General features: G+C 49.6%; 1 protein-coding gene and 1 long non-coding RNA gene across 9 annotated transcripts in view; one reads left to right on the top strand and one right to left on the bottom strand.

The window, feature by feature from the left end:
* Nucleotides 1–12,282, top strand: part of smarca4a (SWI/SNF related, matrix associated, actin dependent regulator of chromatin, subfamily a, member 4a) — a 107,221-nt gene that overhangs the window by 79,170 nt on the left and 15,769 nt on the right. For all 8 annotated transcript variants that reach the window (XM_067973096.1, XM_067973102.1, XM_067973101.1 and 5 more), the window contains 5 exons: nucleotides 70–177; nucleotides 513–599; nucleotides 2,417–2,463; nucleotides 3,820–3,986; nucleotides 6,761–6,924. In XM_067973096.1, coding sequence (XP_067829197.1) covers nucleotides 70–177; nucleotides 513–599; nucleotides 2,417–2,463; nucleotides 3,820–3,986; nucleotides 6,761–6,924 — 573 coding nt within the window. The remainder of the gene's footprint in view (nucleotides 1–69; nucleotides 178–512; nucleotides 600–2,416; nucleotides 2,464–3,819; nucleotides 3,987–6,760; nucleotides 6,925–12,282) is intronic.
* LOC137304486 (uncharacterized) overlaps nucleotides 5,714–12,282 on the bottom strand; it is a 37,049-nt gene continuing 30,480 nt past the window's right edge. The window contains exon 4 of the long non-coding RNA XR_010958584.1: nucleotides 5,714–7,184. This is a non-coding gene — a long non-coding RNA (uncharacterized lncRNA). The remainder of the gene's footprint in view (nucleotides 7,185–12,282) is intronic.

Here is a 12,282-nt window from a genome sequence, read left to right as displayed (position 1 = left end):
GACTCCAGCATCGTGAGAAGTGACCCCGTGCTCCGGACCCGGTTGAATTGCTGCTTTATTCCCTCGCAGGTGGAATACGTCATTAAATGCGACATGTCGGCTTTGCAGAGGGTCCTGTACCGCCACATGCAAGCCAAGGGCGTGCTGCTGACCGATGGCTCGGAGAAGGACAAAAAGGTTTGGAGACGGCCCAGTTATCTGCCAGCACTGACCCCTTTGTCGGGGCAATCACGGTCGGTTATTAATCACCATTATTCACCATGCATTGGTTTTGTGCGATACAGTTACTTTACCCCACAGTGTGGCCTGCTGCTGACCGTTGCCTAACTGTGGTAAGTGGCAATTGTATTTGGGTGACCGCCATCTGATGAAGTTTTGGCCAGACTGTTGTGGCTTTGCAAGTTTGGACGCTTGGTCTGGTTGGCATGTGTTGATAGAGGCGTTTAAAATTATGTTGGGTTCAGGCCGGGTGCTGCTGTTTAAGTGTGAGCTCTTTGCCTCTTTCCCTTCAGGGCAAAGGAGGCACTAAGACACTGATGAACACCATTATGCAGCTGAGGAAGATTTGCAACCACCCGTACATGTTCCAGCCGATCGAGGTAAGCAGCTCTGCCCAGCAGGCGCCAGCGTCCCTGGGTGATGGGTGGCACACCACTGTTTGTCACGAATCATAGCTGTACCCCCCGAAAACACATCACCTGCTGCCTGAACTAAGCAGATTCGCTAAACCCCAGTTACTCTCAGTGTGTGGAATTTGTTTTAAGTTTGTAATTCTCCTGATCTCAGTTGAGCCATCGTAGAGAGCTGCAGAGTGGGAACGAGGTGCTCAAGCAAAAGGGAGCAGGTATGAACCTCGCCAGTGCAAGGTAGGGCGAAAACGGGCCAGCTTCCTGATCCTGCTCACTCACCCAGGCACCGCTGCTGGAAAATGTGCACGTGCATGCATGGTTGTGCATGTACACGTGCATGGTTGTGCATGTACGCATGCACGGCTGTGAGCGTGCACATGCATGGTTGTGAGCGTGTGTGTGCATGGCTGTGAGCATGCACGTGCATGGTCGTGCAAGTGCATGGTGGTGAGCGTGGGTGTGCATGGTTGTGCGTGTCCACCTGCATGGTTGAGCGTGTGCGTGTGCATGGTGGTGAGCGCCTGCATGCATGGTTGTGCGTGTGCACCTGCATGGTTATACATCTGTCTGTCTGGATGTAGACAGCGGGTGAGGGCTAGTTTGGGTTGAGTCCCAATTTTCTCCCCTCCTCTTGGGGTGCTGCCTTTCGCAGGTTTACGCTCTGCATGCACTGATGGCCCTCCGGTCCCTAACCCAAGAGGCTATTCTTCATCTGTAAGACGAGTCACTGGGCTGTTTGACTATGGAAGGCATCACACAAAATCTCAACCTTGTTCTTGCCCAAAGTATCCACATGCGCATGCATTTTCCAGCAGAGGTCCCTGGATGGCAAACAGGAGCATGAGCCCCCGCCTGATTTTTGAATTTCTTCCTACCTGGCACAAGCATGTGGAGGGCAATCGTAGCGCAGTAACTGCTGCCATAGCTGAGATCAGCAAACTCAGCACTGACCAAGGATTCAACCTGATCCCAGTGGCTCAGCACCATACTGGGCGGTGCATTTATGCACTAACCCATGGACGTTGACTCGGTAGATAATTTAACGCTGAACTCACATTGAGATATGCAGCTGTGCCCAGCTGGTGCCATACTCACAGTAAGCATTCATTCCTGTCGTCTTTGTACTTCTTTAAATTGAGAGTCTGCGCAGTAAGTCTGCTGCGTAAAGGGTGTGTGTTAGCTGTTGAACCATTGCAGCAGTAATACCGTGTGCCTGCAAGGGCCGGTGTCCTCGGCATTACATCAATTTTCAGCAAACTACCGAGTGTGGAGGTGTGCTGGTTTAAAAGCCCTCTGTGTGGCTGCTCTCTGAGCAGGAGATGGATGATCAGCTCTGCTTCTGTTTCTAATTATTAATGGACATGACCTGGTATGGCTGTGGATATGCAGTGTGTGTATGTGTGTAATGAAGCCTGTTCCCATCTTTCCCAACTTAGGCCACTGATCTATGTATTGTGTTATGGGAGCTGTGCTCTGCTATTAATTGGGATGCAGCGTTTTTCCTGAGCTGATTGAAATTTGAATTACAGTTGAGGGTGTTCAGAATTCCCACCTTGGGAGTGGGAAGTGGAAGTCTGTTTGTGTGATTGATTGTGAAAATCTAAACCATCCATTCACACAACCAGTGACAAAAATCAGACTGTGCGATGGGCTGTTTTGAACGTGATTCTGTGGCGGGGTTAAGTGGATACGGGGTACAGGCCTGCAATTCTCCTGGAGAACTTGGGATATCGCAATGTTTGTGTCCTTCGCATTTACCGATTCATCCCTTTTTCTTTCCCAACCAGGAGTCTTTTTCAGAACACTTGGGATTTACCGGAGGCATTGTACAAGGGTAAGTCAGACCAGGCTCTGTACGCCTCACCACAAAGCAGCACCCACCTGGATCAAGTGTGAGTCGAGTGTGCAGTGAGTTTAACCGGCTGAGTGTGTATGGCTGAGTTTCACTGAGTGTGAACAATGAGTTTCACCGATCGAGTGTGCAAGGTTGAGTTTCACCGGTCGAGTGTGAAGGATGAGTTTCACTAATCGAGTGTGCATGAGTGACTCTAGTAACCAGTAACCTGGTCCCAGCACAGGAAAGAATCACGCAATCAGCTGCTTAAGATCCTGCTCCATCCTGTACAGGCCGTTCTGACCTGAGGTAATTCCCTAATCACGGACTGTGTGATAATTTGTCAGACGGCTGAGATCAGGAGTTGAAAGTGTCTGTGGCCCAAGGGTGGGAACATACAGAGAATCTCCATCTACAAACAGACCTGTAGAAAACCAGAAGATCACTCCTTACCGTTGTCTGATTATGGGGTGCCCACTCTCTGATCAGCATTTCAAATACTAGAGCGATTTCATCACCTGATCATCACTGGCAACAGCGGAGCACCACTGTATAGTTTGCAAGTGATGCTCTGAGTTTGTTAGTTGCCGTGACAGCAGGGTATAGGTGAGGGAGGGCAGATGCCTCGTGAGCTGTTGCCTGGTGATTGCTGTCGCCGCATGCAGACCTGGAGAATTGGTGCTGAGCTATGAACAGGCAGCCCAGAGCTTTCCAATGGCCTAATACCAACCCCAAGGACCTGGTGTGTGGACTCGAGCCTTCTCAGGGTATCTCCAATCAGTGGGGTTGTATAAGAAAAAATAAAGACTTGCATTTATATAGCGCCTTTCACAACCTCAGGACGTCCCAAAACGCTTTACAGCCATTGAAATACTTTTGAAGTGTGGTCACTGTTGTAATGTAGGAAACGCGACAGCCAATTCACGCGCAGCAAGATCCCACAAACAGCAATGTAATAATGACCAGATAATCTGTTTTTAGGTTTAGGTTGAGGAATAAATATTGGCCAGGACGCTGGGGAGAACTCTCCTGCTCTTCTTCGAATAGTGCAGTGGGATCTTTTACGTCCACCTGAGAGGGCAGACGGGTCCTCGGTTTAATGTCTCATCCGAAAGACGGCACCTCCGACAGTGCAGCGCTCCCTCAGCATTGCACTGGGAGTGTCAGCCTGGATTATATGATCAAGTCTCTGGAGTGGGGACTTGAACCCAAGGAGAAACAAATAGTAATTGTTTAGAATAAATGCTAATGCTGGGTTGGAGTGCCATTGCTGTGGGCTGCCTGATGTGCTGTTTATCTAGTGCTGAGCGGGGAGACCTGCGCAGAGTGCGGTTAAATTGTGTTGTTCACTGGCAGGGCTGACCTCTACCGAGCCTCGGGGAAATTCGAACTGCTGGATAGGATTCTCCCCAAACTACGGGCCACCAATCACCGAGTGCTGCTCTTCTGCCAGATGACCTCGCTGATGACCATCATGGAAGACTACTTTGCGTACCGCAGCTTCAAGTACCTCCGATTGGACGGTGAGTGTTCAGCTGGCAGTTTCAACTCCTACCCGCTCCCCCCGCCCCGATCCTGAAGGTACTTGCTCTCACTGTGGGTATAGTTCCACATTCAGCACCCCTTTCCCCCCTCCCCCACTGTACCTCATTCAAGAGGCAGTTCTTCATTTGGGAGGCTAGACGCTGAGAGGGTCATTTTAACATAACCCGGCCGTCGGGAAACTGACAGGATCGGGTGCAACGCTGGTTTTACACCCCGCCCGATATTGCTCTCCGTTGAAGTCAGTTGCACCCAATCCCGTCAGTTTCCCGATGGGCGGGTTAGGTTAAAACATCCCCCCACCACGAGTGTCATCAGGAGAACCTCACCTGGTATCCAAACACACCTACACTTTCCAACAGAGGATGGGGTAATAATCAGGAGTCTGGTTGACTTTGCCCCCCTACCTCGTCCCCTCTCCCTAGCTCAGAGGTGCTGAGGCCAATTATAGTGGCCATACGGGTAACCTGACTAAGATCAGCTAGCTCAGTAAAAAAAGGTTTGGAGCCTGAAACTTTACACCTCATTACAGCACTTACTAAGAGAGCCACCAGGGGGAGCCCCCGGACCCCTCCATATTAAAGTCCGGTGCGGAGAGATTCCTGGCTCCCTGCTCCACGCCCAGTGGGGGCGAGACTTCACCTGACCCTGACCTCGTCCCGAAACCTGGGGGGGGGGGTTCAATAAGAGGGGTGGACAATGGTGCTGCTGGGGTCCTGGAGCAGCACCCTGCCACGCTGTCGGGAGCAGGGGGCGGGAGGGCACATAGTGCCCAAAGAGAGAGATTCCGTCTTCATGGAAATCCGCTCCCTTCCCCTCCCACCCACCAAAATATAGGCGAGCTAACCAGACAGGAGTGGAAACCCGACTGTAACAGGGTCCACCCCAAAATTCTCCCCCCACCCCGATTACGATAATTCTACACACAACACCGGCTGAAATTTCTCCGCTCAGTTATCTAGGACACTGCGGCTATGGGACTGGGCTCGGCCTCTGTTCCCACACTAGGGTTGCCAACCCCTCCACGATTGTCCTGGAGTTTCTTGGACACTGTTACGAGCAAACACCCGGGAGGAAAATCACAGAGGTGTTTAAAAAAAATTGTATTCCTTTTTATCATTTTCTTTAAACCCTTTACTTTATTAGTTTAAAACAAAAATTGGCGATGGAGGGAGAAAAAGGGCTGTTTGACTGTTAGAGGCAGGAGGGTCTTGTGATGAAACCTCCAGGAATACGACCCCCTATGGTTGGCAACCCTAATTCCCACACAGCACCCTGGCTGAGGATTCTCCCAGTTTGGGCTGGTGAGTTTCATTGTCCTTCAGATTGGCGGTTCATCGCAGTACTGGCAGAGCGTTGAAGACACAGTGAGATGATTTACGAGCTGCCACTGATGCCCTGGCTCCTCTGTGCCTGTTATGGAATTAATTTACCACCAGATGGTGCTGACTGTTACGTTCTGAACATCACTGATTATACCCAACAAATCGGCCACCGATGTTTATTTTAATTCATGTGGGCATCATTGACAAGGCCGGCATTTATTGCCCATCCCTACTTGCCCTGAGAAGGTGGTGTTAGGGGGCTTCTTCTTGAAACCAGAGGGCAGTTAAGAGTCCATACACATATCGGCCAGTCCGGGTAAGGATGGCAGGTGTCCTTCCCTGAAGGACATTAGTGAACCAGTTCGGTTTTTACAACAATCGGACAGGTTCATTGTCATTTTTACTGATACCAGCATTTTTTATTTTTAAACAGAATTCAAAATCTCACACTGCTATAATAAAATTTAAACTCGTGTTCTCTGGATTGTTAGTCCAGTAACATAACCACCACTATTACCATACCCAGGATATCTTTACACTGCACAAATATCGCTGAGGTAGCTGGATCATTTTTCTAATTTAAGATTCCCCTTTCCGCCCCCCCCCCACTTTGGGCTTCTAAGGACAATACCATCGAGTTACATCGAGTCTACAGCACAGAAACAGGCCATTCGGCCCAACTGGTCTATGCCGGCGTTTATGCTCCACGCAAGCCTTCTCCCTTTCAACTTCATCTCACCCTATCAGCATATCCTTCTATTCCTTTCTCCCTCATGTGTTTATCTAGCTTCCCCTTAAATGCATCCATGTTATTCGCCTCAACTACTCCTTGTGGTAGCAAGTTCCACATTCTCACCACTCTTTGGGTAAAGAAGTTTCTCCTGAATTCCTTATTGGATTTATTTGTGACTATCTTATATTAATGACCTCTAGTTTTAGACTCCCCCACAATCGGAAACATTTTCTCTACATCTACCCTATCAAACCCTTTCATTATCTTAAAGACCTCTATGAGGTCATCCCTTAGCCTTCTCTTTTCTAGAGAAAAGAGCCCCAGCCGCTTTAGTCTTTCCTGGTAAGTATATCCTCTCAGTTCTGGTATCATCCTTGTAAATCTTCTTTGCACCTTCTCCAATGCCTCTATATCCTTTTTATAATATGGAGACCAGAACTGTGCACAGTATTCCTAGTGTGGTCTAACCAAGGTTTTATACAAGTTTAACATAACCTTTCTGCTTTTCAGCTCTATCCCTCTAGAAATGAATCCCAATGCTTGGTTTGCCTTTTTTAAGGTCTTATTAGGCAAACCGAGCATGGGTTCAGTCAGGAGCCTGGCACTCGTGCAGTGAGCTATCGGAGATGATGGAAGGGCAGGAACTCGGTTCTGCCCCATGTGCCGTCTTAACAACGCTGTTCTTGTCCTCTCCCAGGGACCACCAAATCTGAGGACCGTGGGATGCTCCTGAAGACGTTCAACGAGCCCAACTCCCATTACTTCATCTTCCTGCTAAGCACTCGGGCCGGGGGCCTGGGCCTGAACCTCCAGGCCGCGGACACTGTCATCATCTTCGACAGCGACTGGAACCCACACCAAGTGAGTCCCGCCGGAATCCGACACATGATCTCCTCCCCCCACCCCCACGGTTCACTTTGCCCTCAGTGCCCCACCCGGCCACCATAAGCCCAAGATCTTCACAGCAGCAGAGGAACATAGGAACAGGAGGAGGCCATTTAGCCCATCGAGCCTGTCCCGCCAGTCAACGAGATCATGGCCGATCTGTATCTTAACTCCCATCTGTTAAACAGGCATAGAGACAGAAACTGCTGGAAACACTCAGCAGGTTCAGGCAGCATCTGTGGAGAGAGAAACAGAGTTAACGTTTCAGGTTCGATGACCTTTCGTCAGAACTGGGAGAAGGTAGAGATTAACAACTTTTAACCAAGTACAGAGCAAAGGAAAAATGGGCAGGGAAAAAACAAAAGGGAGAGGTCTGAGGCAGGATGGAGGGCAGGAGCGATTAAAAGGGATTATAGTGCAAGGCAACAGGGGGTGGTAATGGGACAAACATGGAACCAAAAGATGGGTCCCGAGGAGGGGCGAATATGTTAACCAGGCAGCTTACAAGTGCCTCCTAGTGGTTGGGTGAGGAACAGCGGTGAACCAACAGTCGCTGACTCAGGTTGGTAGGCCCATTGGCCGGGGAACGGCAAGGAGTGGGTTGGGGGGGAGAAATGGAGGGAGAAGAATGAAATATGCGTGGGACAGTTTTGTGACAATTCTAATCTGGAGCGTGTCTCAGTTACCCCTCTTACACTACCTGTTGCCCCTTTGGGGGTGGGGTCTGATACCATGAATGAAATCAGTAGAGTTTATGGTGCTGAAATGTCTCGGGGTTGGGGTGGGGGTTACTTTGGTTCTCCGATGTTTCCGACTTGCCCTGAAAGGGGGGCCGAACCTCCGCGCTCCCCTGACATGGAATGTATCAAGAGCACAGATTCTCCATGCCAGTAGTTCCCACACCACTGGCCCATTTCAGACCCAGCGTGCCTGTGGGGTCCAGCAGTCTGAGTGAGGTGAGGCTGCTGGGGATTCTGGCCACTAGGGGGGCAGACAGGTGCTGGAGGTGTGCCCATAAGGGCGCTGGCCCCTACCTGCCCCGTGCAAATGAGGTGCCCACCCACTGGCCCTACAAACCCCAGCGGGTTCAATGCCAGTGGGGGCGAAACCACTGGGATCACACCCAGTGGCATTTCGGCCTCTCAGTCTGAGGCTGCCGTGCTGAAGCTCAGCTCAGGCCATACGCTGACCACTGCGATCAGTTCTGGTCACCGAGCCACAAGGGATCTCAAGCCTCGGGGAAGCGGTGGGGAGAATTCCGCAGTGTTGGGAGGGTGGAGACACGAGGAAAGGTTAGACAATCTTGAACTGTTGAGGGTTTGAAAGGAGGCAAAGGACTTTATAAGGGGTATGAAACACACTAAATGGTATAGAAACGGTTAATCCTGAGTCACTACTTCAAGTTCTGGGAGATGGTAACTTCAGGACTGATGTCAGGAAGCATTTCACACACATAGGGGTCGATTGTAACTGTTAGACCACAGCTTGCTACGGGAAGGGTGAGCTGCACGGGTCTTCCTCGCCTGGTCTAATCTTTCTGACCCCTCACCCCGCTGGAGGTGCGAATCGGGTCGGTATGAAGACACGGCTCTGGCCTGGGATTCGCATCATTGTGAGGACTTGCTGCTCTAATACTGATCATCGTGTCTGTGTGATGGGGTGCCGTAAGCAAGGTTAACACAGGCCTGCTTATACAGCCATAATCTGCTCTGTGTCTCTCTCGATAATAAGGACTCTGGTGTCCTTGATCTGTGCCTGTGGAATTGGACAGAGCCTCCAGATCTTCTCCGAGCACCGGCATATGGCTGACAAATTGTTCCTAATCAGATCTTTCAGAGACTGTCTGAAAAATGTTGCGAACCCCACCTGTTGGGTGTTGTACTCACAGTCTGTCTGCGAAACCAAAAATCTACAGGTGGCAGGTCTGCACTTAGAAGTGACTATTCGCTGAATGTTGCACTGTAACAGTTTCACAGCTGTTAATTTCTATAATTACAGCGACCAGAAATTAACCTAAAGAATTCTCTTTATGGGTCTGGCTTTGGAACATTAAACCATTACCCCCAGACTGTTACAATCCTGAATCCTGAGGCAGGCTGGAATCAGAATATCCTTCCTCACTTAGGCAGCTGATGAGGTTATATACTCAACACTCAGAGTTCCATCGGGGTGCAGTATTTGGAGGTCCCCCCTTCAGTTCCTCCCCCCCACACATTTCGGTTGCTCACGTGGATGGTGTGGAATGGTCCTTTTAACTGCAGAAGCCACCAGCTCAAAGGAAACGGGGCCCAGTGTCACAGTGCACTGTTGCTGTGCGACACACCGTAGAGTGGCACAGAGAGGATATGGGGGTGATGGCGACGCCCCATTTATCACCTGTCCCCATGTTGCCCAGAGAAGGTCTTGAACCGTTGATGCCAATCAACCACCTATAGAATCATGGAAAGTTACGGCACAGATGGAAGCCACTCGGCCCATCGTGCCCGTGCCGGCCGAAAAAGAGCTATCCAGCTTAATCCCACTTTCCAGCACTTGGTCCGTAGCCCTGAAGGTTACGGCACTTCAAGTGCACATCCAAGTATTTTTTAAATGAGTTGAGGGTTTCTGCCTCTATCACCCTTTCAGACAGTGAGTTCCAGACCCCCACCATCCTCTGGATGAAAAAATTTCTCCTCAGCTCACCTCTAATCCTTCTATCAATTACTTTAAATCTATGCCCCCTGGTCACTGACCCCTCTGCTAAGGGAAATAGGTTCTCCCTATCGACTCTATCTAGTCCTGTCATAATTTTATATACCTCAATTAAATCTCCCCTCAGCCTCCTTTGTTCCAAAGAAAACAACCCCAGCCTATCCAATCTTTTCTCATAGCTAAAATTCTCCAGCCCTGGCAACATCCTCGTAAATCTCCTCTGTACCCTCTCTAGTGCAATCACATCTTTCCTGTAATGTGGTGACCACTGTACGCAGTACTCAAGCTGTGCCCTAACCAATGTTTTATACAGTTCTAGCATAACCTCCCTGCTCTTATATTCTATGCCTCGGCTAATAAAGGAAAGTATCCCATCTGCCTTTTTAACCACCTTATCTACCTGCCCTGCTACCTTCAGGGATCTGTGGACATGCACTCCAAGGTCCCTTTGTTCGTCTACACCTCTCAGTATCCTCCCATTTATTGTGTACTCCCTTGCCTTTTTGCCCTCCCCAAATGCATTACCTCACACTTCTCTGGATTGAATTCCATTTGCCACTTTTCTGCCCACCTGACCAGTCCATTGATATCTTCCTGCAGTCTACAGCTTTCCTCCTCACTATCAACCACACGGCCAATTTTTGTATCATCTGCAAACTTCTTGATCAAGCCCCCCACATTCAAGTTCAAATCATTAATATATACCACAAAAAGCAAGGGACCTAGTACTGAGCCTTGCGGGACCCCACTGGAAACAGCCTTCCAGTCACAAAAACACCCGTCAACCATTACCCTTTGCTTCCTGCCACTGAGCCAATTTTGGATCGAACTAGCCACCTTCCCTTGGATCCCATGGGCCTTTACGTTTTTGACCAGTCTGCCATGTTGGACCTTGGCAAAAGTCTTGCTAAAATCCATGTAGACTACATCAAATGCGTTACCCTCATCGACACTCCTTGTTACCGCCTCAAAAAATTCGATCAAGTTAGTCAGACACGACCTTCCCTTAACAAATCCATGCTGACTGTCCTTGATTAACCCATGCCTTTCTAAATGACGATTGATTCCAATAATTTGCCCTCCACCGAGGTTAGACTGACTGGCCTATAATTACTCGGTATATCTCTTTCTCCCTTTTTAAACAACGGTACAATGTTAGCAGTCCTCCAATCCTCCGGCACCACGCCTGCAGCCAGGGAGGATCGGAAAATGATAGTCAAAGCCTCTGCTATTTGATGACCCTTCTAACAGATCAACCCTCCTCACAGCTGTAATTGTTCCTTTAACCAATATTGCCACCCACCCCTCCCTTTTTATCCCCCTCTCTATCTCGTCTGAAAACCCTGTAACCAGGAATGTTGAGCTGCCATTCCTGCCCCTGTTTAAGCCATGTTTCAGTAATAGCTAAGATATTGTACTTCCATATGTCTATTTGTGCCCTTAGCTCCTCTGCCTTATTCACTATACTCCTTGCATTGAGGCATATACCATTAAACCTCTGTTTCCTCTGCTTTCCAAACTCACTTACTAATTTTCTGCCTTCCATTTCCAGCTCTGCTTCTGTCCCTTCTGAATCTACGCTCAGGTTCCCATCCCCCTGCCAAGCTAGTTTAAACCCTGTCCAGCTGCACTAGCAAACCTCCCTATGAGGATATTGGTACCGGCCCTTCGAGGTGCAACCCATCCGGCTTGTACAGGTCCCACCTCCCCCGGAACTGGTCCCAATGCCCCAGGAATCTAAAGCCCCCCTGCACCATCACTCCAGCCATGCATTCATTTGCTCTATCCTCGCTATATTTTTATACTCGCTAGCACGTGGCACCGGGAATAATCCGGAGATTACTACTTTTGAGATCCGGCTTCTTAATCTCTTTCCTAACGCCTTAAAATCTGCCTGCAGGACCTCATCCCTCTTTCTACCTATGTCGTCGGTACCAATATGGACCATGACCTCTGGCTGTTCACCCTCCCTGCAGAATGTTCTGCAGCCGCTCAGTGACATCCTTGATCCTGGCACCAGGGAGGCAACATGCCATCCTGGAATCATTTAGGGTGGGACTGGAGTCACTTATAGGCCAGACCGGGTAAGCACAGCAGGTTCCCTTCCCTGAAGAGGCATCAGTGAACTGGTCGGTTTGTACGACACCAGGCAACTTTCACAGATCACTTTATCTGGAGCCTGTCCACAAATTACCAGATTTATTGACTTCAATTTCCCAAGTGGGATTTGAACTCATAATTTCTGGGTTGCTGGTCCAGTGCCATAACCACTGCAAATCGGAGAGCGAGTCTGCCCAGTTTGCTGTCAGGGCCCAGGGGTATAAGATCCGAGCCCTCCCTCGGATGCAGGGGGCAGCATGGGGTGGAGGGGGCAGCAATTATTGTAAATCGTGTGTGGGTGGGGGGGTGCAGACATCATCTGTTGACCGCTCTCACTTTCACCCAGCTGCAGTTGGATAAAGGCTAACAGGATTGCTCGCTGTTTGTCCCTCACCCTGTGCTATCTGTTTGTGGGTTTATGGTCCTGCTGTAAACAGGCGGAAGTAATTAACCCACCTATCTCCCCACCTATGGCTGTTCATTAACTGTTGATAACTGTTATCAGTAATTTGCTGAGCTGCTGCTCAATGCAATTGCTTATCC

Source organism: Heptranchias perlo, chromosome 37 (genome assembly GCF_035084215.1).
Source record: "Heptranchias perlo isolate sHepPer1 chromosome 37, sHepPer1.hap1, whole genome shotgun sequence".
NCBI lineage: Eukaryota > Metazoa > Chordata > Chondrichthyes > Hexanchiformes > Hexanchidae > Heptranchias > Heptranchias perlo.
The sequence above is the reverse complement of the archived record's forward strand: the minus strand, read 5'-3'. Positions and strand labels throughout refer to the sequence as shown.